Source organism: Amblyomma americanum, chromosome 6 (genome assembly GCF_052857255.1).
Source record: "Amblyomma americanum isolate KBUSLIRL-KWMA chromosome 6, ASM5285725v1, whole genome shotgun sequence".
Taxonomy (NCBI): domain Eukaryota; kingdom Metazoa; phylum Arthropoda; class Arachnida; order Ixodida; family Ixodidae; genus Amblyomma; species Amblyomma americanum.
The window spans coordinates 29,141,639-29,167,058 of record NC_135502.1 but is presented as its reverse complement, the minus strand read 5'-3'; the positions used below and the strand labels follow the sequence as shown (position 1 = coordinate 29,167,058).

The window sequence follows — 25,420 nt, the reverse complement described above, 5'->3', positions numbered from 1 at the left end:
AAATGTTATGAGCAGTCGAAAGAAGCGCACGCAGCTTCCACTTATGGTTACTTTGCTTGTACTATACCGGACCGAATTGAAACGCGAAAAAAGCAATATTTTGTCTTTCTACTTTCAGCTATAGTATACGACTGGTGTGGTTCATATTCGTTTGTGATAGAGCCAACGAAGTACTTATTCTTGAACCGGTTACAGTGAAATGTCTCGCTGCATGGCAGGAAAATACAGCATTTGCCTTTGTGAGCTTCAATTCAGCTTGGCAGTACTGGTCACTTTCTTGCAGCCGCGCTCACGAAAAAAACAACATGAAAATATCCAGAAAGAGCCGCAGAATTCATTTTAACAATAAGATATGCGTGGAGTTCTCCACAATGTCCCTTTAAGTGCCTTCCAAATACAGCTGATATGTTGCAGGTCTTAGTGAGCCTTAATGTAGAACCAGTCAATGTATTTATTTTTTTACTGTAAAGTGAATCCTTCATAGACTTATCTTTCCCTCCTTGATATCCATTATGTACTTGGAGTTGAGTTGAGGTGTTGAATGCTACACGTGGGATTAGCCTTGCTTATTCTGCCGGCAATTGCTCCACCGTAGCGTCACTTCTATGTTAACAATGTCCTAAAACCTGTCGGATCTACCCCGCTATGCGCACAGTCACTTATAATAGCCCATATTCCACTCCCGCAGTCACCATCTATGCACACATTCACTCCACACAGTCCACACTACAGTCCACTCCAGAAGTCACCATCTATGCACATATTCAGTCCCAGTAGAACATAGTCCATGGACTTGGAACACTCCGTCAGCCCCTGTGCAGGGTCTCTTAACCTCCTTCACTGTGCACTGCAGCGTGGCCCGAGAAATGGCGAAGTTCTTCATCGCCATCAACGTTACGTCAGAGTCCTACGAGGGCTCGTTGCTTTGGTTGCTATGGTACGTGAAACAGTGCGGAGGCGTCAAGCGGATCATCTCAGTCAAGAACGGTGGACAGGTGATGACGCCACGATCTTTCAATTGCTTGTAGTAGTACGTGTTGTCGGTGATAACAATGCAGTCGCATTAGGAGCTTGGCTCAAAGTATAAAGAGACGCAAAAATGTGGTAGTAAGTATTATGCGCGAGACGGGCATGAAATGTTTTCCCTGTCCTCGCTTAATGTAGTACGATTTCGCTTTAGTATGACTTCAGAATGGTCAAGAATGTTGATTTGAGGGCGAAGCGGTTTAGTTGTGATGATACCTTCACTTGGTTTGAACAATATCTCTACATTCCTACCTCTTATGAAAATTGTATTAGTCCCCTACACTAGACTGCAGCGGTGGCCTAGTGGTTGAACATCCATCTCGCATGCGGAGGTACGGGGCTCGAACCCCAGTGCCGCTGTGTACCCATCGATAATGCAGTCGGTACAAGCTTCCCCTGCCTGGTGCTCAGCGTAATCAGAGTGAAAAGTTACAAAAATACCTTGTGCCATGGCGCTCTTTGGCCACAGATGCCCTTGCGCCATAAGAATTCACTATCATCATCCCCTATGCTTCACAATCCGCCGCTCGTTCGTCCAGCTTGAAAAACCTGCAGATTGTAGCATCACCTGTGACAGTAAATTAGAACGGAAATTTGAGGTAGTTGGTACATGATTCTTTAGCAGAGACAGCCCACAGACGAAGGACGGAGAAAGTAGACGTCGGTCCAGTCCATTTTCTCCGTCCTCTGTTCTGCGCTGTTTTTGCTAAAGAGGCAGTAAAGTAAGCCACTTAGCTGCTCAAAATTGCGTGAGTTAACCGATAACTGACACATAAGCCCACAAGCGAAGCTGCCGTATGCTAGCTTCCGGAAATTTCTTGCATGATATCTCCTGATTTTAACCAGAATTTGTAACTTATTTAATTAAAGAAAACTTTTTTGGACAATCTAAAAAATAAAATGGTGGTGTAGCATGCACACAAAAATAAAAGTGCAACAAATTAAGTTTCCTTGCATTTCCTACTGCGCTAATATCAATTCGTTGTTAGTATCGCTTTTAAATTAACCTCGGAATCAGAAACATAACAGACTTGTCGCGCCTCAATGTATGTATACTTATTGTTTCTTTTCTGCAGGAAAGAAAAATGAAGGGAGGAATGATGCAGATTAGCCTCAAGATGGCAGAATCCTTAGGAGGTGGGTTGATATTTTTCTGCCCCTAAAAGTGCATCGCTTCTTAGTTGGACCGCCGCGATGCATGAAAATGCGGGGCGATTCGGATGCATCGATCTTACCGATATTTGAGGCGAAGATGATGGCAATTTCAGACTTTCACATTTTAAATCGTCAATACCCAGCAATGCTGGCAACTTATCTCTCACTGTGCATGACGACATCGAGCACGAGGCCTTGAGGCTCTGAGAAAATCTGATTCGTTAACACAAAGGCTACTGCATGGGATGAGGCTGACACCCGCCGCGGTGGCTCAGTGGTTAAGGCGCTCGGCTACTGATCCGGAGTTCCTGGGCTCGAACCCGACCGCGGCGGCTGCGTTTTTATGGAGGAAAAACGCTAAGGCGCCCGTGTGCTGTGCGATGTCAGTGCACGTTAAAGATCCTCAGGTGGTAGAAATTATCCCGGAGTCCTCCACTACGGCACCTCTTTCTTCCTTTCTTCTTTCACTCCCTCCTTTATCCCTTCCCTTACGGCGCGGTTCAGGTGTCCAACGATATATGAGACAGATGCTGCGCCATTTCCTTTCCCCAAAAACCAATTATTATTATTATTATTATGAGGCTGACACGGAAGATCCAAAAACAAGTTGCGCTCCTATAAATCAAAGCCAGTTCAAGCATTTCCCTCCCTCAATCCCCCCTGCTTCTCTTTCCCTCCCAATTTTCCTTCTTTTTACCCCTCGCTTCCACCCTTCCTACATTTTTCCTTCCTCTCCTTCTTTCCTTCGTCTTCGCACTTGTTCTGATACCTTTGAGTCGATTAGCCAGCATACCAATTTGTGCTTTGATTCCATTCGATTCACAGCGTTAGGAAAAGGTGAAGGCATCGGTCTCTGCCGCAGCAGCCTTTAGATCAGGCTGAGAAACAACTCGCGCTGAGCCCAGACTTTTCCTTCAGTATTCGATATCCAGTGAATGCGAGCGATGTTTTTTTTTACATTCTGGTGCTTGTAACCTTACCTGACTTAATAATAATAATAATTGATTTTGGGGGAAAGGAAACAGCGCAGTTTCTGTCTCATATATCGTTGGACACCTGAGCAGCGCCGTAAGGGAAGGGATAAAGGATCGAGGGAGTGAAAGAAGAAAGGAAGAAAGAGGTGCCGTAGTGGAAGGCTCCGGAATAATTTCGACCACCTGGGGATCTTTAACGTGCACTGACATCGCACAGCACACGGGCGCCTTAGCGTTTTTCCTCCACAAAAACGTAGCCGCCGCGGCTAGGTTTGTTTTTATGGAGGAAAAACGCTAAGGCGCCCGGGCGCTGTGCGATGTCAGTGCACGTTAAAGATCCCCAGGTGGTCGAAATTATTCCGGAACCCTCCAGGAAGAAAAAAGTGCTGGTTCCTCGTCGTATCCTGCCAAGGAACAACGGCAACAACCAAGACCATACAACCTATACTGTATGCTCTGCTGCATACAGACTACACACAACCACACTCACACAACACATTCTTCCGTGCTATTCAAATTTTCTTGCTCCATAGCGCACATAATTGGCTCATGATAGCTGAAATGCGGCGCTAAATTTAGAGAGTCGACATCAAGAAATTCCTTTCTAAGCACCATGTGCAAAAATGTGAGATTTCTTGTGGTTGATTTTGTGTCAGCGTTATACGTGTGCAGTCAGAGCTCGCTACTGACGTGGTAGCGTCTTCTGCGGCTTTAGGTTAGCACGAGGACGCGGAATCGAATCTCTGCCCTCGGCGCGCCGCACTTCGGTGGAGGCGACATGCAAAAGACGCTCATCTTACTGTGCGATGTCAGTGCACGTTAAAGAGTCCCAGGTATTAGTAATTAATCTGAAGCCCGCCGCTACGGCGCCTCTTTGTCTCTTTTTCTCTATTATTTCACTTCCTCCGTTGTCCCTTCTCTCACGTTGTGGTTGGTGGATTGTGTAGGTACACAGAGTGTGAGACGACTGCGCCTTTCTTTACATCATAGGCCACAGACAATTTTATTGCCATCCCTCTTCGCACCTCTGCCCTTCCCAAGTGCCGGTCTAGTCACGAGAACACGCGAGAGTCCGCTGGTTTCCCTCGCCACCAATAATGGCTATCGCTGTAAAATACGTCTCCCAGATGTATCGATTCAGAATTCCGCTTCCTATTACATGAAAGTATGTGAAGAGAGAATATAGTTGAAACAGTTTATTTACCACATGGAGCATAAATGCACTAGAAATCACACACCCATCGCGACCATAACTAACCACACGACCTGATTACGTGAATATAAAACAGGGACTCCAGCCGCCGCGGTGGCTGAGTGGTTACGGCGCTCGGCTGCTGGCCCTAAAGACGCGGGTTCGATCCCGGCCGCGGCGGTCGCATTTCGATGGAGGCAAAATTCTAGAGACCCGTGTACTGTGCGATGTCAGTGCACGTTAAAATACCCCAGGTGGTCGAAATTTCTGGAGACCTTCACTACGGCGTCCCTCATAGCCTGAGTCGCTTTGTGACGTTAAACCCCCATAAAACCAAAACCAAAAACCAAAAACAGGGACGCCGACGGAGCTGCATGCTTGGAGGCAACCTGTGGCAGGGAATTCACCCCTGTCGCGTTGTGCTTTACAATGCAAAACTGACGACAGGGCATGTTTCGAAGTAACTGTGCGGATACGGAACAATAGCTAAATAATGCCCCGGAACACTAGAAGTACGTAACAATCGTTTTCACTCCGGTCGCCAGATGTACCACTACTTTGGATCCTCGGCGTGCGTGACGTTACCGCACAGCGGCAGAACGCGGAATTTCCGCTGTTGTACAGCGCATTCTGCCTCCTGAATTGCAGTGTAACTCTTGTTTTGCTTCTCCTTTCTTTTCAGACAGGGTGAAGCTCAATTCACCCGTGACAAGTATTGCGCAGAGTCCCTCTGGCGTGGTCGTCAGGACGCTGGACGGCCAGGAATATCAGGTCTGCATGCTGCATACATGCATGCCTATTTCTGCGCTCTAAGCAGGAATTAAACTACATGGGAGTAAAAAGGGAGTAAACATTCCTCTAGCACCTTCATCATAATCAGCCCGACTATGGCCACTGCGGGACAAGTGCTTCTCCCATATCTCTCCAATTAACCCTGTCCTTTGCCAGCTGCGGCCACCGTATCCCCACAAACTTCTTAATCTGATCGGCCCATGTAACTTTCTGCCGCCCCCTTATACGCTTCCCTTCCCTTAGAATCCACTCCATTGCCCTTAAGGAGGAGGGGTTATTTTGCCTTCGCATTACATGCCCTGCCCAAGCCCACTTATTCCTCTTGATGCTAGGGTGTCATTAACCCGTGTTTGTTCTCTGACCCACTCTGCCCTTTTCCTGTCTCTTACGTTACTCCTACCATTTTCCTTTCCATGCCTTGCTGGCGTTGTCTTCAATTTACGTTTGAACCCGTTTTGTTAGTCTCCACGTTTCTGCCCCATAGATAAGTGCCAGCGTCTGATGGAACACTCGAAGTCAACCAAGACCGGCACATGCAGCAACTTTCCCATTCACTGTAAAAAATTATCTTGCGTGCCAGCCTTCGACAAGATAAAGATTTTGAAAACATACTACGGAAAGCGCGCACGTGATATATGAAGCTTACCTAATCAAAAACCGTAGCGGCACGTGTGTCTGCAGTCCATGCATAAACTATTATCAAAGGAGACTGCCCATCGGATCTGAAAAATTAATCCTATCTCTCTCGGAGTACTTTTTAACCCCTCTTTTACACAAAGTGCTAGCCACGTTCCTTTTTAACCAACCGCATGCCCGTTATCCTCATCCTTCACCTGCATCTGCTATTTTAATTTTCACATGTCATTCTACTGACAGGCATCGTTCCTTATTAAAATATTTTTATAGCTTTTAAGAATTTATCGCTTTTTATCCGGCCCTTCACACCGCCCCTGGACGTTGGCTCAGCTGACAGCTTGCCTCGAGGACTACTTAATGCGTGCGCACATTTCGAATAAGCTTCAGTTGTAAGTCAGCGCCTGTGTTGTACGTTCCTCTCATTTTCTGTGTTTGCGCTGTTCCCTTTTAAGCAAGTACCGGTAAGTCCTACAGCGCACTCTCTTTTTGGGAAGGGTACGCTGCCAGAGCACCGGGGTAGACTTCGGTCACTAAATAGCGGTATTCACTTCTTCATGTTTGCAGCAGACATGCTCCCGCTCCAAAGCGTAGTAACTGGACGCATGATCTTGCGACGTCTCCGTGTCCACAATCTCCACGGTCTCGTGCAAACGCTGTTTTTCGTCGCAAGATCACGCACCAACCAGCCCCATTTTTCAGTTTGTTAAAGCACCTTGACGCAGTTAGCAATTAAAGGAAGGTTAGGATAGGATAGGAATAACGTTATTAAAATACTGGCAACCGACGGTTTAACGCGTCGTGACGTTGGCCAAGCGTAGACCCGGGGTTATGCCCTACTCTACACTACCCCAGTTCGGCCCGTTTGTGGTGGGTCGTGAGGCTTGTGCTTTTCGAGCGCGCCGCGGACCTGCTGGACGGCCCGTAGTTGAGTGTTGTCTGTAAGCTGCACTGCACTTTGAAGTTCGGGCGGGTATGTCCTGGAGGCAGCTTCGGTCGGGAATCTGGCACGGTCCCACATGATGTTCTATTGGTCCGCCGGATCCACTACACAAACACTGCACACACCACTCGGATAGGGTTCTGGGTGAGGAAGGAAGCTTCTAAACTGTTTTTAAACACCAAACTACAAGAACTTCGCGTGTTTTGAAGGGGCCATCTGTTTCCATTGTAAACCGTAAGCATTAAGTATTTTTAGTCATGGAAATCTACCTCAGGGCTTGTGAAGCGTACCCCGCCTCTACTACAAAGTGTGCTAGACGACCGTTTGCTCCATTTTTGCTATTTTATTCGGTAATTCATGTTTAAAGTGCGGACCGTACCAGTGTTAATGATTTATGCTCGGGGACTTGTGTTTGGGGTGTCCCAACTATTAGGAATGAGGTCCTCAGTGGCGGACGAAACCAACTCTGGGCCGACGGGGGGCCGTCTCGTAGATTCATTTCTAACGAATGCTCACATGTGTGCTGACCGTAGCTGTTTTATAAATTGCTAGCATCTGCGCCTGTTACCTTGTTTGTTCAGAACGGCACCGGTTTCTTCGATCCAACAAACTTACTTGGCCTAGGCTTGTATTACATTGCGGTCGATCCCAAGATGGAACAGCACACAATCGAAGAACGGAAAGAGACTGACAGAAATTAGCGCTGATTTCCTGCTGAGAATTTTTCATAGAAATGTGGTTTTAATGTGCATGACGAACATATAAATATCGTCTAAATTCGTTTTCATTTATAATAAAAATATCTTAGATTAGAAAGAAATTCAACGTTTTTATCTTCCACCTTTCAGCCATTCAAGTATTCCTTGTCTACATCATACGTATCTTATAGACCGATATTATTATTCCCGGTCGGCTCTATCATATGACTTTACCATCATTTTTTTTCTGTCCTTTCATCACCAGGGGAGCCATGTCATCATGGCCATGGCCCCTCCTATGCAAATGAGGGTGCACTACTCGCCCCCGCTGCCTCCGCAGCGGAACCAGCTTCTGCAACGGATGCCCATGGGCTCTGTCTGGAAGTGCCTCGTCTACTACAAAGAAGCATTCTGGAGGAAGATTGGTGAGCCCGACTTTATCTTCCTGCAGAATACCGGCCAAACACAAAAGCAGGCGCCTTGACAAAATATTTCCCGAGCCTCCTGCTAGTCAAACTTTGTTGTTGAACGGAAGTATGCTCATGCAGGCCTAAAAAGGTGAGCATAAAAAAAAAAAGGAAAGAGCACCAGACTTAGACTCGTGCGTCACGCAAGAAATGACAGTAAATGATTAAGGTCTGAGTTTGTTAATGCCATTTCTTTCGGAGTTGGTGCTACACATCCAGATTTAATGTCATTAACCGAAAATCACGATGACGATGACGCCTGCAAGACAGTCGAAAATTTTACCGAGATATAAACAAGAATAATGAGCACAATATTTCGGGAATGTTATTAAAATACAAGATAAAAATTATTTTCGTAGAAAAAGCCGCTTTTCTTGCTTGACAATCCGAAAAAGTAGCCAGAAACTCGCGTGCGAACACACAAATCAAGAGTCCTTGTCAGAAGTGCTGGCATAAATGGCACCCTTGCCATCGAAAATGTATTAAAGGTACCTCACCTGACTGAGAGCTGTGAATAAACAATTTGCTACTAGATAGGATGTTATTCCTAAAAAAACTGCATGCTTTCTAACGTGTGGAATTTGGACGAGAGGACGCATTGCTCCGGCAAATGAGTTGTGACGAGCTCAGTAGGTCACAAATGGCAGTAAGGTTAATGCCATTGAATTTGAGTATGTCGCAGCGCGCCAATGGCGTTAAAACTTCAGGCATTAAGCACTTAGCATTAAATCTGTCAACGTGGCACGAGTTTAAGACTGATTTATTCGTATTTGAATGGCTCGTAAGAAGCAGACTTCAAGAAATGACAAAAATCGTGTCGAGTGTGCTATTTCTTTTTATCCGCAAATTCACTTATGCTTCGCAGGTTCATTTCTGATCCGCTGAAGTTATAGCACACAGCTAGCCGTTTTCTTTCAGCGTGGTTTAATATACACCCCCAAAATCACGCTGTCTTGTCTTTTTTTAGACACGTGCAGTGCGCTCAACACTTATATGTGCGTGCGCGGCTTAGAGATAGAGAGAATAAGTTTACAAAAAGAGAGCAGAGAGGTCAGCCTGAAGTAAACTGTCCTAACATGCTACTTTAAATGCCAGCTATAGGTTAGCGATAAGTCAAGGATACCCGAACGACATTCCAGTAAGCCATCCATTTCCGAAGAAACGTTTATTCTATCCTATCACATCTTTTCCTTTCATATCTTACCTTATCACACCATGTCATATTACATTTCATATATCTTACCCTGTCCTAAGTGGTAGCCTAGATTTCAGGCACACCTGTACCTGCTACGCGCTATGTTCTCCCTTCCAACTTTGTGTAGCTTATGCGCGCTGTTTCAAACTTAACACCTTTGAAACTATGATGCAGCGCTAATTGGTCCAGAAGAATATGGCGCTGAATAGCGAAGGACTTCTCTTGACCTCTCTGGGTCATCTAAGAGCGCACTCGTCCCACGTGCAAACACTCGCTATTGCAGTTGTCCGCTTTTGCTGAAATGACACATGCAGACGATGGGAAACATGCCGAGGTTCGCCATTACGAGTTAGTTCTCCTTTCTTACCTTTTGCTGCTTTCTGGTCTCTCGCTTATGGTGACACAGCCGTAGTATAGTCCGCCACTGTGGCTAAGTGATGATGGCGTTCGGAGGTAGAGCACGAGATCTGGAATTTAATCCCGATTATGCCTGTGTTTTTTAGATGGAGGCTAAATGCAAAACGCTCCCGTGTAGCCGAAATTTCGGCGCGCATTAAATGACCCCAGTAGCCGCCCTGTCACTTGATAACCGGTCCTCCACAATGGAGGCCTTAATCTTGTGAAGTCCTCCACTATGAAGTACCTGATAACCCGAAATGTTGCTTGGAGTGTGAAACCCCGATAACTCACAACTCTTAACTACTGCAGTAACGATTGCTTGCTGAAGATTAAAAAACAATGCCTGTTTCAGCCTATCATGCATAGGTCGTAGCTCATGGACAACTGTGGCAATAGAGCGCGCAAGAATAAAAAAGATTGTTTCACCTAGAGGAGCCCTTGCACTGCGGCTTCACGTTTTGACAAGCATGCATCTTGACAAGCATGGGGTTTACCACTGGCACAATCCATTTTGTGTATATAATTGTCGCTGCCTGACAGCAAGTTCGCCCTACACAAACTCCACCTGAAGGCTTGTCTGACGTGCCAAGACGGGATTCGTAGGCCTGCCCTGTCGGCAATAATTATTCTATTTCGCTACATGGTGCAGTTTTAGTTATTATTTTATGTCACGACGTACGCCGTCCATCGTGAGCACGATCTTTGAAGGGTTTTTGTTTGCAAGAGCGCTAAAATAACTAAGACCACCTCCACTCTCACCACTATAGGCGAAACGCCGAATCACCCGTGTGTACTTATATTTCGGTGCAAGTGTTTGGTAGAGATCAGTATGGAGTATTATCGCTACGGCGTGCCTTGTAGTTGCGGCCTCTATGTAGCCTTAGAAAATTGAAAATCAGTTCTGAGGAAAAGGAAGGGGGCAGTAATTGTCTCACTTCTGGGTGAACACCCGAACCGCGCCGCCAAGGAAAGGATCGAGGAAGGATTGGAAGGAGGAAAGGAGTAATAGGTGCTGTAGCGAAGGACTTCAGAATAATTTCCACGAACTGGGGATCTTTAACGTAAAATTACATTGTACAGCAGACGGGCGCCTTATGCGTTTCGCCTCCATGGAAACACGGTAATCACTTCCGGGTTCAACCTGCGTGCTCGGGTTCAGCAACCTAGCACCCTAACCGCTGAGTCACCAAGGCGGACATAGCTTTAGGTGGTAAAGAATCATTACCTTCACACGCATGTTTCGGGAAAGCTTTTGTTCATCAAGTACGAGACAGCGTTCTCTTTTTTTTTTTTGCATGCAGGTTACTCTGGTGCTATGCTGTTCACGCTGTCGGAAGACTGCCCTGTCGTTTACACCATCGACGACACCAAACCAGACGGACAGTACCCGGCCATTATTGGGTAAGTGCTGTTCATTGAAGCGTCTGAAGTGGGTTATGGTACGTGCGGTACGACGACGTCTATTGAATTCTGGAAGACCGTAGAGTAGATAAAAAGTTAGGAGAAAGCAATACGTTGGGGGTAAGGAATGAGCCGGACACGTATGAAGCGCAGGAACTGGGCGTTTCTTGCAATGAAAATGTTATTTCATTGTTGAGAACAATTGGTTGCCACGTTGTGTTCTCATCACATGGCCGCACATAGGAATGCTCTTCTCGTTAACAAGCTTACTTTCCTTTTTCTTTCCTTTTCTTGTAGTACCGTGCAGCGTTATTATTTTCACTTCCGGCCTGTGTCAGACAAGCACTTGGAAACTGCGATTTTTCTCGCTCGGGAAATTGAGTCTGTAATTGCACGGACGTTCCGCGCCGCAGGAAACCATGTCATACCGAAGAGGAATTTCAGAATACAAATCTTTTTTTTTTTTTTGCTGTGATGTCAAAAACATGTCACACATTTTGTCTCTTTGTGCACAATTCTCTCAAACTAATTTTTTTTACCTGACAAATTTGTGAGTGGAACTTTGACAGCTCCAAACACGACTGGTCACTTTGCGTTATATTTTGCTTTGTTAATTCGTTGTGCGCTCAGTACATCCTGCTTATGTACTTGTATTTATCCTTATAAATTTTCTTTTTTCTTCCTTTTGTGCTTTTTTACGGTGTTACCTTTCCTGCGGACTTCCAATATATCATTCATTATCCCCCCTTCAGGAAAGATCTTGCCCATCTGACTCTTTCCTTTCCTCTTCCCTTTCCCTATTTAGCAGCAATAATAGGTATAATAATAATACCCGACCCGCTGCGGGGGCTCAGTGGTTAGGGTGATCGCATACTGAGCCAGAGTACCGAAGTTCGATCCCGACCGCGGCGGCCGCATTTCGATGAAGGCGAAACGCAAAAGGCTCCCGTGGGCTGTGTCATGCCAGTTCACGTTATAGAAATGTCCACAGTTAGTCCAAATTATTCCGGAGCCCTCTACTACGACACCCCTTTCTCTCTTTCTTCTTTCACTCCCACCGATTAGTGAAACAGTTACTACGCCACTTCCATTCCTCAAAAACCACTAATAATAACAATGATATTCGTCATAACCATCATTATTTTTGCTCTTTTGTACCACTTTCTTGAAAAATCTCCTTTATACCTGCAGTTCTGCAGTTTCGTATGTTGTGTCGTCGTTCTTTATGTCCAAAAATCTACAGAAAGAGAGAGGGGGGGGGACAGTATTTATTAGCACCCGTCAAAAGGTTGACTTGGGGATCCGAGGCGCAGCTCGGTCCCAGCCATGTCCTCCTCCTCCTCAGCCGTCGACCGGGATCTCCTGTATCTCAGCTGCGGCCAGGGCGAGACGTTGTCCCCTTTGTGGCGTTGTGCCTTCTCTTCATGTTTGAGTAGCAGTGTCTCTCAGGACTCATTTGTTCTGTCAGGTTCTCCAAAGCTAGGACGCGTCCATATCATTTGGATCATCCGCTATGCTCTCGCAGCATTCGCACCTGGGACTGAAAGTCTCTGGGTGCGACTTGCTATAAAGCTCGCGGTTTGGGAACACCCCGGCTTGTAGCTTACGTCGCACAAACTCTTCGCTTTTGGTGAGATGATAATAATAATAATAATAATAATAATAATAATAATAATAATAATAATAATAATAATAATAATAATAATAATAATAATATTAATAATTGGTTTTTGGGGAAAGGAAATGGCGCAGTATCTGTCTGATATATCGTTGGACACCTGAACCACGCCGTAAGGAAAGGGTAAAGGAGGGAGTTAAAGAAGAAAGGAAGAGAGAGGTGCTGTAGTGGAGGGCTCCGGAATAATTTCGACCACCTGGGGATCTTTAACGTGCACTGACATCGCACAGCACACGGGCGCCCTGGCGTTTTTCATCCATAAAAATGCAGCCGCCGCTTACACGCATTTGAAAGTACCGCTCTGTAACCGCTTGCAATGAATTAGAATTTCTTGACGCGTACTACGATCGTCATCGAACTGTAGAGGCTTCTCATCGCGCGAGGGAGACGGGGTTTCGTATGAGACACCACTGGGATCCCGGAATCATCGGGCCAGTATGTGCGCTTTCTCGTTCCCCCTGGTCGCGCTCATTTGGACACTGGCGCACCAAATCTACGAAATCATTAAAAACACGAGGGAGCTCGCCCGTTTAGCGGGCCTTCCTGAGTGCTGTTGCACCCCTGCCCTGCGTTTCCCTCTCCTCCAGGTTCCTGCCAGCCCACAAGGCGCGGAGCCTGGTGAACCTGTCGCCCGATGAGCGGAAGCAGATGATCATCAGGGCGTACGCGGCTGCCTTGAAGACGGAAGAGGCACTTCATGTGAGCAACTCGCTCCGGTTTTGCATCACGCAGCGGGGAAAATCGTTGCTTCCGCGCGAATCAACTCGCTGCGCTATTCCCCTGGGCGGCCTCCTGCCGTGAGGGGATTGTGGCCACTTGGTACCGCGCTAGGTAATTAGCTACTTAATCTATTTACCTCGTACTCTACCGAGTTACAGGTGTACAGTATTCCTATAGTGTCATTTGCTCTCTCACGGGCTCAGGTATGCGGCCTACCTTCAGGAGCCGTAAAACGCTACTCTGCGTTATTACTCTACCTGACAAAAAAAAATCGCAATACAGTTATTAGTTACTGCCGTCATCATCATCAGCCCGACTAAGCCCACTGCAGGACAAAGGTCTCTCCCATATATTACTAATTACTAATTGATAAGTATTTATTTTTATTCATTAACTAACTAATTAATTATTAGCTACTAATTATTTTCATTTGAAGTTTCAAGGGGCGTGGAAAGCTCCTTCAACTTCCTGGACAAGAGGAACAAAAGGGGAAGTGTTCTATTAGAGACGAAATTCCCGGGACGCGTGAGCGGTGTCTGAAGCCCTAGGCTCGAGAACACATTTGTAGAGGTGAAAGTTTAACTCGCGCGCGGAACTGCGCGATAGAGGAATTACGTCGTCATTAGAATTATATGGCAACTACGCGCCTACATTGCTTTTCGCGCATACTGGAAAGTTTTGTCTTCTATCGAACAGGTTGTCAGGGCAGTTTCTGGATGCTTCAAAAATAATCGTGCGGCAGAACCTGGAAAGACAGGAACAGGCAACCTGTGTGCGTTTCGCTTGTGTTAGTTCTGGTTGCTCCACAACATTCTCCTTGGTGGGTAGCGGTCCTGACCATTTGTGCCATCTTTATGTCAGCATACTATTGCGTTATCTGCACACATGTTTCATATTGTGTGCTAGTTGTGCTATATGTCACTTATTTCACCCTAAGGTTTTTAATTCAACATAATTGCAGTGTACTGCGTGAATATCCGGACAGCATGTCTGCCATCATCATGCCGCAGTTCATGCTGTAGGGGCAAGATGGCCTGAGAGACAATTCACAGATACGAAATCCGGAGCTATTTCAGCGCCATGTGGTAATTACAGCAGCATTGGAAACCGGTCCATCTTCAGGAATATCAAGTCATTGTTGGTAGATTTTCTGTGGTATGGATTAATAGCTCAGGTGACTCACGCGACGCCTTTCAGCGAACTCCCTCCTCGTGAGACTTTTTTTTGGTCACTTCGAGAATTAATGTAGAGCAGCTTCTTATGGCTCCTGATGGTGGGCCGCATACCTGTGTCCATGTGAAAACAAAGCACACTACAAGAATTAAGTACTCTAAACCTATAGCCCAGTACAGTGCGACGTACACAGTTTAAGTAGCGGTATCAATTTGGCTGCACCTTCCGCACGGCAGACGGCCGCACAGGGAAATAGCACAGCGGTCCGTGAAAGAGCCACTTCATGTTTGAACTTCGATTTCGCTTCTTGGTAAACCGCTGTGAGCGACAGTGTCTAGCAAAGAATACGCAAGGTGTTCGGCGCATTGTGGTGGCATCCCAAGCCGAAGGCGCTCCATGAAACCTCAAAGCTAAATAATTTGTAACTCGACGATGTACTTGCACTTCTCTCGTCTTTTTATGGCTATAAGGCTCGAATATTTTTTGCAGTCTGCATGGTGACAATCTACAGCTTGCTTTGAAAGTGTAGCTGCCTCTTTAACTGTGCATTATCAAGAACGAATTATAAACAAAATAAACTTCATCCTCGGACGGCAAAAACAGCTTTATTTCAACAATTTTTTTGGTGAGACTGGTAGTCTAAGGGGGGCTATGCGGGTGCACATGCGAAGAGAACGTGCAGAAACAGACTTTTGTGCCTTTTAATTCTGTGACAAGGAAATCCAACTTTTTCCATGCAGCCCATCCACTACGAGGAGTACAACTGGGCAGGCGAACAGTACGCGGGGGGCTGCTACACGTGCATGATGCCACCTGGATTTCTCACCACGTTCCGGAAGTGAGCTGCCTTTTGATTTGCTCTTTTTTAATCCTGCCTGCAGTAGAGCTGCTATCGGGCCGGAACGAAACGTAAACAGTTCATGTGAATAGTTACACACACATGTGCGCACGCACGCGCAACCGCCGTGCTGACGCAGCTGCTATTCCCTTTTGCTGCGCACTTAGCCAGACTACGTGGGCTATGCACATACCTGTCCTGACAGCCGCAGTGCAACGGTGTTGTTTTCTTTTCTTCTTACTTTCTTATTTCTCCTTCGTTCGAATGCGTAGTTGTTGCGGCGCGTTGCTCTGCTTGCCCTTCATGGTTGAAGAGGTTCAAGCCCGTTTCACGGTAAGTGACTGGTCACGTGTTGCATCGTCGGCTCAAGTGATTAGGAAATGTGTATTGACATTGTATTGCGCAGTGCAGAGATTAGATTGAAAAAAAAATGAAAATGAAAATTGGTTTTTGTGGAAAGGAAATGACGCAGTATCTGTCTCATATATCTCGCTAGACACCCGAACCGCGCGGTAAGGGAAGGTATAAAGAAGGGAGTGAAAGAAGAGAGAAAAAGGTGCCGTAGTGGAGGGCTCCTGGTTAATTTCGACCACATGGGGATCTTTAATAATAATAATAATTCTTTAACGTGCACTGACATCGCACAGAACATGGGCGCCTATGTGTTTCGCCTCCGTCGAAACACTGCCGCCGCGGTCGGGTTCGAACCCGGGAACTCCGGATCAGTAGCCGAGGGCCTTAACCACTGAGCCACCGCGGCGAAAATTGTTTTTTGAGAAAAGATAAATGGCGCAGTAACTCTAATTTATCTTGGCGGACACCCGAACAGCGCCGTAAGGGAAGCGATGAAGGAGGGAGTGAAAGAAGAACTGAAGGAAGAGGTGCCGTAGTGGAGGTCGGTCGGTAACAACTTTATTTAAAAGTCCTGCAGAGCTTTCGCCGACGGGGCCTTAGGTCTCCCACGTTTGGACGTCGATGTTTTGCCTCGCCGTCGCCTCGCGGGCCTGCTGAACGGCCCAGATTTGGTCACCGCGGCTGGGGCTGCGCAAGGCAGCGGCCCACCGCGGCGGGAGGGTTCCGAAGTTAGCACCGTGCGAGTTTTTGTTACAATCCCAGAGCATGTGGGTTAAAGTGGCGATATCCGTGTGGCAGACTTTGCATATATTTGTCGGGTATGTGCCGGGGTCGAGTCTGTGGTATCGTTCCGGGTTGGGGTCTGCAGTTGTCTGAGGGCTTGTCGCCAAGCTTGTCGCTGGGCAGAGGGAAGGTTCGGCGGGTCAGGCAGAGGGCCTTGGTAATTTTGTTGTAGCTGGTCAAGCAGTCGTTGGTGCTGTCCCATGGACGACGGTCGCCGGCGCGGTTCGCGAGCGCGCGTGCCTTGGCGTGTGCCATCTCTTTTCGGTTGCGATATGCCTTCGATACTAATCACATGTGCGCCGGGAACCACTGAATTCTGGTTTGAAAAATCTACCTCCCGCTGGACTTGTCGTTTGCTCAGGACTCGGGCCGCGCTCTGTGATATCCATCCTTTGACGAAGTTTCGGACCGTTTGTCGCGAATCACAAAGAACCGTGGTGCACGTCAGATCCGTGAGGGCGAATGCCACCGCTGCTTCCTCCTCTTCTTCTGCGCGCTCGCACGCTACACCTGCCGTTATGGGCGTTTTCCCACTCGAATAGACGACTGCAACCGCGAATCGCAAGCGTTCTGCGTATTCCGCGGCGTCAATGAGCCTTGTCCCCGTTTCGTCTCCGTGGCTGTGTAGGAGAGCTCTGGCCCTGGCTACTCTTCTTCCCCGGTTGTGTTCCGGGTGGACGTTCCGGGAAATCGGGTCGACTCTTAGGGTTTGTATGATCGCGTCCGGAACAGCGTATGGAGGTCTCCGGAATAATTTCGACCACCTGGGGATCTTTAACGTGCACTGACATTGCACAGCACACGGGCGCCTTTGCAGAAAAAACAAAGAAAAATAAAGTGTCCTGCCCGCACGACTAGAAGGCACAACATTTGGAGTCAATATGAAGGCAGTCACTTTAGGGCAAACTATAATTCGGACAAAGTGCTCTACGGCAATTTATGTTAGCAAGAAGGCCGCACAAAATGTACGGGATTGGACTCCTTATATATATATATATATATATATATATATATATATATATATATATATATATATATATATATATATATATATATATATATATATATATATATATATATAATCAAAAATTGAAAAAACATAAAAGAATTTAATTCACGACGTTTCGGCTGGAACCCCAGCCTTTTTCGAAAAAGGCTGGTCCTCCAGCCGAAACGTCGTGAATTAAATCCTGTTATGTTTCTCAATTTTTGGTGATTTTATATTATATTGACCAAATCAGCTGCCAGAAATCACTATATATATATATATATATATATATATATATATATATATATATATATATATATATATATATATATCCTACCATTGTGGCAGGTAGTGTGCATTGTGACTGACTATGATAGCGGCCAGGGACGTTTAAAACGATGTCGTTCTAGAATTGGGCAAAAACTCTCCTTTTACGGTTAACAAAACACTTAATAAACGAACGTACAGAAGTTTGTTTATTGCGCGTTTATGTTACGCCCCGTTTTTGTTTTTATGTTACGTCCCGTTTTTTGTTTTTCTTTAATTTCGTAGTTAAATGAAGGTCTTACATTCGGACGAACACGTGGCACGCCCGAAATGAACGCTTATCTTGTTTAAATTTTTATTGGCCTTGAGCAACAGCTTGCAACAACTTTTTAGTCTATGCGGCTTTCAAACTGCACATGACTGCGTGTAACTAGTCAGAGAGCTATAGTTACACGCGTACACAATTTGACTTTCCTGCATTGGTTATGCTTCATTTCGCGCTTCCTTTGTTCGCTGTTTTTGCCGCGTGTAATCAGTGAATACTATAAAGCTCTGATTTAAAAAGAAAGACCAGCCGAATCGCCCGTCCACGTCGCATTGAACATGGATGTCGCGCCAAAAGCGTGCACTCTTCCATTAGCAAAATTACATCAGCTGTGTACCATAACCCAATTCGGAGAGGCGTGGCTAGCATTTTCTTGTGCATGCTTACATCGTCCCTTTATGAACTTTATTCCCGTGCGGTTTCAGGTCACTGAGCTAACGGACGTTTCCCACCCCTTCCCCATCTTGTCAGGCTTGCATTATTGAACACGTGCGTGCAAAGCAACCCAGAAAAAACAAAAAAACGGTCACCTCTTCCTTCTCTGACATCTCCCAACAAGCCCTGCATTTTGTGATATATGTGTGGACGTATAACTTCTACTGTTGAATGCCTTGCACTTCTTTTTTTACACTGGCCTAGTAGGCGCAAAGTGCGCTCTAGCTCATTCACCGGAATCTGCCCGCTTGCATACACAAAGCAAACAGATCCCAGTCTGACCTTATTCGAGGCCTAAATCCTTTGGGTTTTTTAGGAAAGGAAAGGCGCGTAACTGGCTGACTTTGTCGGTGGGCACCTCCACTTTGCCGCGATTGGAATGGATTTTGGGTTGGATTGCAAATGATCATGAATCAACATTTATTAAGCCCGAAATAAATCGGTGGTGCACGCAAGCACCAGACGGGGTGGTTCCCTATTTACGGGACACATATGTAACCCGTTATTTGTCAAACAGATCTATGGAAGGGGTTAAGCCTACCCACCTAGACGACAGCAGGAGACCTTGGACTATAGCGGCGGCTTCGGCCAGATGGGCGGTCTTCAGTTGATTATCCGGATCGGAGCTGAGGAGTATAATGTCTCCCATTGGTCTAAAGACTTCATGCTTATTCCGTCTGAGGGAGCCTGAGGCCGTTTCCAAAGAATGTGATTGATATCAGCTCTGGCTTTACATATCTTACACCGATTAGAGTACTGACCCGAGTAGTAGAGGCTGCACGACACCGGGATCGGCTAGAAGATATTTCACCCGCCCTAGTCTATAGTGTTGTTGTGATCTCTCTCTGACGCACAAAGCGTCCCCCCCCCCCCCGTGAAGTCTTCGGCGAGCCCACCAGCTCGGACAGTAAGCCCTCAAGGAAACAAAAATTTGAGGTGCACTGAAGTCTCCTTACGTGAGGAAATGCGAAATCTGTGTGCGGTGCGCCATCTGCGCCATCTGCTGGGCCAGCACCGTACATTGCGAGGGGGTTTTCAATGGATGCCGCATGATGCCGCTACGACTGCACGCCAAACACGAAGTAAATTTACCGGAAACGAAGGAAATTTGGTACTTGCTTGATTAGACATCTGTAATTATCATTCTCATAATTACTCACATAGGCCTCAGTGCACATCTCGAAGTTACGTTTTTAAGAACTGTGTATTCACTAGACGCGCCTTTATTCAGCTTGAAACGTTGAGTATCATTACTTTGTATTTCGTCTTGATGCCATCTTTCTTTTGGGACGTTCTTCAACATACTCTCAAAAAGGACGTTGATTGATAACGCCCTATACTATAAGATTTTTGCCTACAATAGAAGGTTCTAAGGTTCCATGTGATCTTTTAGTGCTCATGGGACTGTTCAGCCTGTGGAATAGCCACATGACAGATCGGTACACGGAGCCAGCGCGTTCTACGAAGTCGCTGTCCAGAGAACAGTGTGCTATGGTGCGGGGGGTATATGCTGAGCAGGATCGACCTCCTGCCTGGCTGCCTTTACTCGATGCATGTGTGTATCTCCCGGAATTTTGATGTGCGGGCAAAGTGAGGGCAGGATGCTGGTGCGATTATGTATGACGGGTTGCGGGACGCGACCCGGTTAAATCTGGCTTGAAATCTGTCAGGGTGGGTGTACTTCTATGCAATAAAGAAAAAGTGCCGTGGCTCTGTTAGGAGGACATCGTTCGACCCAGTGGCGTTCGTCCTGTTCATCGCTGCCCCGACGGCTCTGCTCTGCTGGGAACGATCGGCTTAGTTTCGGGTGGCTGATTGTGGCATTTTCTCTCTGCGTCTTTGCGTGGTAAGGCAGTAAGCCCGGACTATGTCCACCCAGTCTCCCGGCCAGGGGAGTTCCCTCTGGTCGGCTTCTCTGTCAACTGATCTCCTACCGTTGGAAGCTTTTTTGCGCAGTGGTGTCGGCAGTATCCCTGTCGCGCTGGTGCCTAAGGATGGTGGTGCCATCAGAATGAACAACCCTGGTGCTGTTCGGGCTGCTCTCCAGTCGGCGACTTCTCATTATGAGTCAATCTCAGAGGTTCGCCAGTTTGGACGCGGTGGGATTCTGTGCAGATCGCCAGACCTCGCCTGTGTAAGAGATTTACTAAACTCTTCATCCTTTGCCTCCCTTCGGGTAAGTTCTTTCATCCCTTCTCATCTGGCGTGCACGAAAGGTATTGTACGAGGTGTAGACTCTTCCCTGTCTCCGGCAGAGACTCTTGAGCTTCTGTCGGCTGCAGGTGTTGTTGCTGTGCACCGCTGTAGCCGGGATGTAAACAACGTGCGGATGCCCACTGAATCAGTGATTGCTACCTTTGCCGGCACTTCCTGCCCCTCTGAAATAAAGGCATGGCCTCTAATTTTTCGGGTAGACCCATTACCATCTCGGCCTCTGCAGTGTAACAACTGCTGGCGCTATGGACATAGCGCTGGCGGTTGCAAATCCAACTTGAGGTGTCGCAACTGTGGGGATGGTCATTCAACAAGCACCTGCACTGAGCAGAATGAGAAGTGTTGCCTTTGCGGTGGTGCGCACTCTGCAAATTACTCAAATTGTCCCTCTCGAGCTCAGGAAATTCAAATTCTGGAAATAATTGACAGGAAACGCTGTTCGCGCCGTGACGCTATTTCAGAGGTCAAAGAACGTGCCCACGGTTATGCCGGTGTGACCGCTCGGCAAGGTGCCATGTTAGACTCGACGCTGTCCCAGGCAATTGCGGCTGCTGTGGAGGCTTCGATGTCTAAAATGGTAGAAAAGATTGTCGCAAGTGTGTCGGAGTGCTTTACAAATGTTCTAGCGACTCAGATTACACATGCCGTGCAGGCTAGTTTGGCACCTCTTTCGACTGCAATTCCCTCTCCTCTTATCCGGTCTCAAATTCCAGTAGCATCACAACCCCAGGAACAAACTTCTGTCACTTCCGCTGTACCTACCTCGGGTACTTCGAGGGATGTTGATATAATGTATGATTCTGAGATGGTGGAGCCTGATGCGCGGCTTCTTAAGCGCAGTGGGTCCCCCATGTCTCATTCGTTGTCTTCTCAGGGCACCCAGCCCAAATCAAAGAAGCAGCAGCTTGGCACTAAACCCAAGGATACCATTTTGGAGCAGGCAGTTGCTGCTGCTAGACTTTCGCAACCATAGCGTCGTTGCGAGTTCTGCAGTGGAACTGTCGCTCTATTCTTTCCGCTTCCAAAGATTTACACTGCCTTTCTACTCAGCTTAATCCGGATGTCATAATTCTGCAAGAAACGTGGCTTTCAACCGACAAACATTTTCATATAAAAAATTACCGGTCATTTCGCCTAGACCGCCAGTCAAGAGGCTGGGGTTTACTAACTTTAGTCTCTTCAAAATTTTGCCACAGGGCTGTGGTATCTTTTCAACAAATGTCTCCTGACTGTGAGATTTTGGCAATAGACTTTGTACTTCCTGGGTGCTCTCCATTTTCAATAGCAAATTGTTATTTCCCCAATGGAGTCCAGGATGTTAGACCTCTGGATTTTTTACTCATAAACTGTAAAAACCCAGTTCTCGTGGCTGGGGACTTCAATTCTCACCATGTGTCTTGGGGTTTTAGGACTAATTCATGCGGCAAGCGCCTTTGGGACTGGGTTTCTGATCACAACCTGATGTGCTTAAATTCAGGATCGGCCACTTATCTTCGCTCACACACTCAATCTGTTTTAGATCTCACGTTCATTAGTCCTGGAATTGGCGTAACGAATTGGTCGACAGTTGATAGCGGCACTTCAAGTGATCATATACCTATTCATTTTGATATCATATGTCGTGTTACTCCGGCGTCTTCTCAGTTGCGGTCACATGTAAATTATGACAGATTTCAGACGGCGTTGCGCTCTGCCCTTGCTCCAGTGTCTAACATCGCCGAGGTCCACCAGTCAGCAAGCATATGTCTGGCTATTGAGGAAAGCCGTAAAAAGTCGGAGTTCCTGGTGCAGCCAACAAAAGGGAATTCTTCTAACTGGTGGAATGCGGACTGTACAAGAGATTACAGGTGGAGGAAGGCAGCATGGAAAAAGCTTCTTCATAACCAATGTCCGAATAACTGGAGTGATTATAAATTTATTGCAGCCACCTTTAAACGCACAGTTTCTCGCGCAAAGGAAAAATATGACTCAGAACACTTCGATTATCTTTCAAAGGCGGGCAACCGACGTGCACTATTCGGTTTTCTACGGTCTAGGAAACAGCTCATGTCCTCTCATAATTTTCAGTCACTAGTTATGTCACCTGTAGAAGCTATCCAGGCGGTTGAATTAATAGCCACAGGCCTGCAAAAGCGGTTCTCGTCTTTACTACCTATGCGACCATTGTTGTTTGCACCAGTCGTACCAAATGATAATGCCTGACAAGTAAATCTATCAGAGCTTTCACAAGTTGTCCATAGTTTGCCAGCTGCTGCTCCTGGCCCTGATGGTGTTAACACAAAGATGCTCAAGATTCTATTTGAAGAGTCTCCCAACTCCTTATTGCACCTAATAAACTACTCTCTCAAACACGCTTGGATACCTTCTGAGTGGAAGCTGTCCAAGGTGATCCCTTTACTTAAAAATCAGGGTGGAGGCTATGAATTGGATAATATTAGGCCAATTTCTTTAACATCAAACGTTGTAAAGTTGATAGAAAGGTTGTTACTAATTCGGGTGTCAGCCATTGTGGACCGCAAAAGTATACTCAGCCCGTGCCAACTCGGTTTCCGGCCACGGTGTTCGATATGGAATGTACAGTACTCACGGATTGAAATAGGACATTCGGAGCGCGTGGCCGTCGCTTCATGGAGCGCCGCCCGTAGACGCTCATGGAACCAAGGTGGTGCATTGTGGTATGGCGCGAGAGGGAGAACATCTACAAAGCAGAATTGTTCCTTACAGTAGCCAATGAGCCGGCCTGTGGTTTACCACATGCCTGCGTGGCACTGCAAGGCTAGCGCTCCGAATGTCCTATTTCAATCCGTGAGTACTGTACATGCTGATCTTGAGAGCAGAATTCTCCTTGCTCGTCGTCAACGCCTGGTCGCGGCTTTGGTTACGTTAGATGTCGCCAAAGCTTACGACAGTGTAGAACACTCCATCCTGATACATAGGCTACAGTCTCTTCAATTTCCAGATTATATAGTTGCATGGATATCTGCATTTCTTCATAACAGGGAATTCTTTTGCGTCCATAATGGTGTTCATTCAGAGAGGTATAGACAAACGCGAGGTGTACCGCAAGGAGCTGTTCTTTCTCCTGTGCTCTTTAATATTCTGTTAAGCTCAATTCCTCTCCACCGCCATGTACGCACTTACGTCTATGCGGACGACATTGCGTTTTTTGCTGCTGCGCCGGATATACATTCTCTGCATGGTCTGTTGCAGTCATATTTGAATACACTTGAGCACTGGTTGAGCGCATTACACCTGAAGTTAAATGTTGGCAAGTCCGCTACTCCTGTTTTCCCTCTATTCACTCCTGTAGTGGTCTCTCTCACTTGCCAGTTAAAAATAATATCGCAGGTTCAATCCCTAAAATACCTAGGGGTCATTTATGATAACAAACTCACCTGGCGACCTCACATTGACCATGTCGCGGCGAAAGGGGCTCGTGCCGTGGGCATGTTACGGAGATTATGTCATCACCGGTACGGCATGCGCAGAGATGCGCTATTAATGATCTACATAATGTATGTCAGGCCAATTTTAGAATTTGGGTCAGTGTTGTTTTCAGGCTCGGCTACATATAAACTTCGCCCTCTCGTCCTTTTAGAGAGGGAAGCACTTCGCATGTGCCTCGGCCTTCCAAAATTTGTGGCTATCAATGTGCTGTACCTTGAAGCCCGCATTCCGTCTCTCTTATCACGACTTCAATTTTTAACTGTGCAAACTTACCTCAGGATCTATGAATCCCATTTCCACCGCTCCCAAAGCATTTTCTGTTCTCAGCCGACCTCCTTTTTTGGTGTCCCCTGGTCTCGTTTCAATTCCCCACAGGTAGTGTTTGTGCAAAGATTACTTCAGCCTTTAGATGTAAACATTTATGATATCCTTCCTGCGCTTCGGAATGGGCCCACTATCCACATTGTTTTCGACGACATATTCCCAAAAAATGCAAAACTTTTGCCACCGGGTATTCTAAATGGTCTTCTAGAAGATCATCTGAGGACCCTACCTACAGATATAGCAATAGCCACTGAAGCATCACAATGCAATGAAAAAGCAGGTGTGGGAATATTTTGCTCGCATTTAGACTGGTCCTTGTCTCTGCGCCTTCCAGATTTCACCCCTATTTTTCAAGCAGAGTTTCTAGCAGTTGTACTTGCTCTACGCAAGCTAGGCCCCTCTATTACAGCAGTTGCAGTAATTACTGATTCTTTATCTTTGTGTTCGTCCCTCGCTGCACAGGTTAACGGTCCCATTTTATCAACTTTCTTATCCCTACTTCCTCCGCATTTGAGCCTTGTTCATTTAGTATGGGTTCCCGGCCACAGCAGTGTGACAGTAAATGAGATTGCTGATAATCTCGCAAAGGCTTCCCTCAGCGGCCCCGTGTTGCCAATCATCCCGGCTACAGCCTACATTACAGCATCTAGATTTCGGCGACGTGCGTTTTTAAGCACGCAAGACACATCACTTTTAACATCGGCGGATTATGAGCACCTTAAATATTATTGGAACAGGAAAATTTGTTGCTCTCGGCAGCTTGAAGTATCCCTGACGAGGCTGCGCTGCCGCATCCCCCCTCTAAATTTCTATTTACACAAGTTGGGTTTGGCGATCTCTCCCCTTTGCGCATTTTGCCGTGAGCCAGAATCTATTGAACATTTTTGGCTGTATTGTCGCCGATTCAACTCACTGAGAAAAAGGTTGCTGGAGGAGCCCTTGCAGCCAGCATCTTGGCCTTAGTTTGAGCAGCCCGCTCTTGCTATCATTTGGCGCCAC

The 25,420-nt window shown here is 46.7% G+C and overlaps 1 protein-coding gene across 1 annotated transcript in view; it reads left to right on the top strand.

The window, feature by feature from the left end:
• Window positions 1–25,420, top strand: part of LOC144136519 (amine oxidase [flavin-containing] B-like) — a 68,402-nt gene that overhangs the window by 36,675 nt on the left and 6,307 nt on the right. Inside the window, exons 6-12 of the mRNA XM_077668897.1 lie at window positions 854–995; window positions 2,103–2,163; window positions 5,030–5,118; window positions 7,679–7,838; window positions 10,776–10,875; window positions 13,141–13,252; window positions 15,187–15,284. Of these exons, the coding sequence (XP_077525023.1) occupies window positions 854–995; window positions 2,103–2,163; window positions 5,030–5,118; window positions 7,679–7,838; window positions 10,776–10,875; window positions 13,141–13,252; window positions 15,187–15,284 (762 nt within the window). The remainder of the gene's footprint in view (window positions 1–853; window positions 996–2,102; window positions 2,164–5,029; window positions 5,119–7,678; window positions 7,839–10,775; window positions 10,876–13,140; window positions 13,253–15,186; window positions 15,285–25,420) is intronic.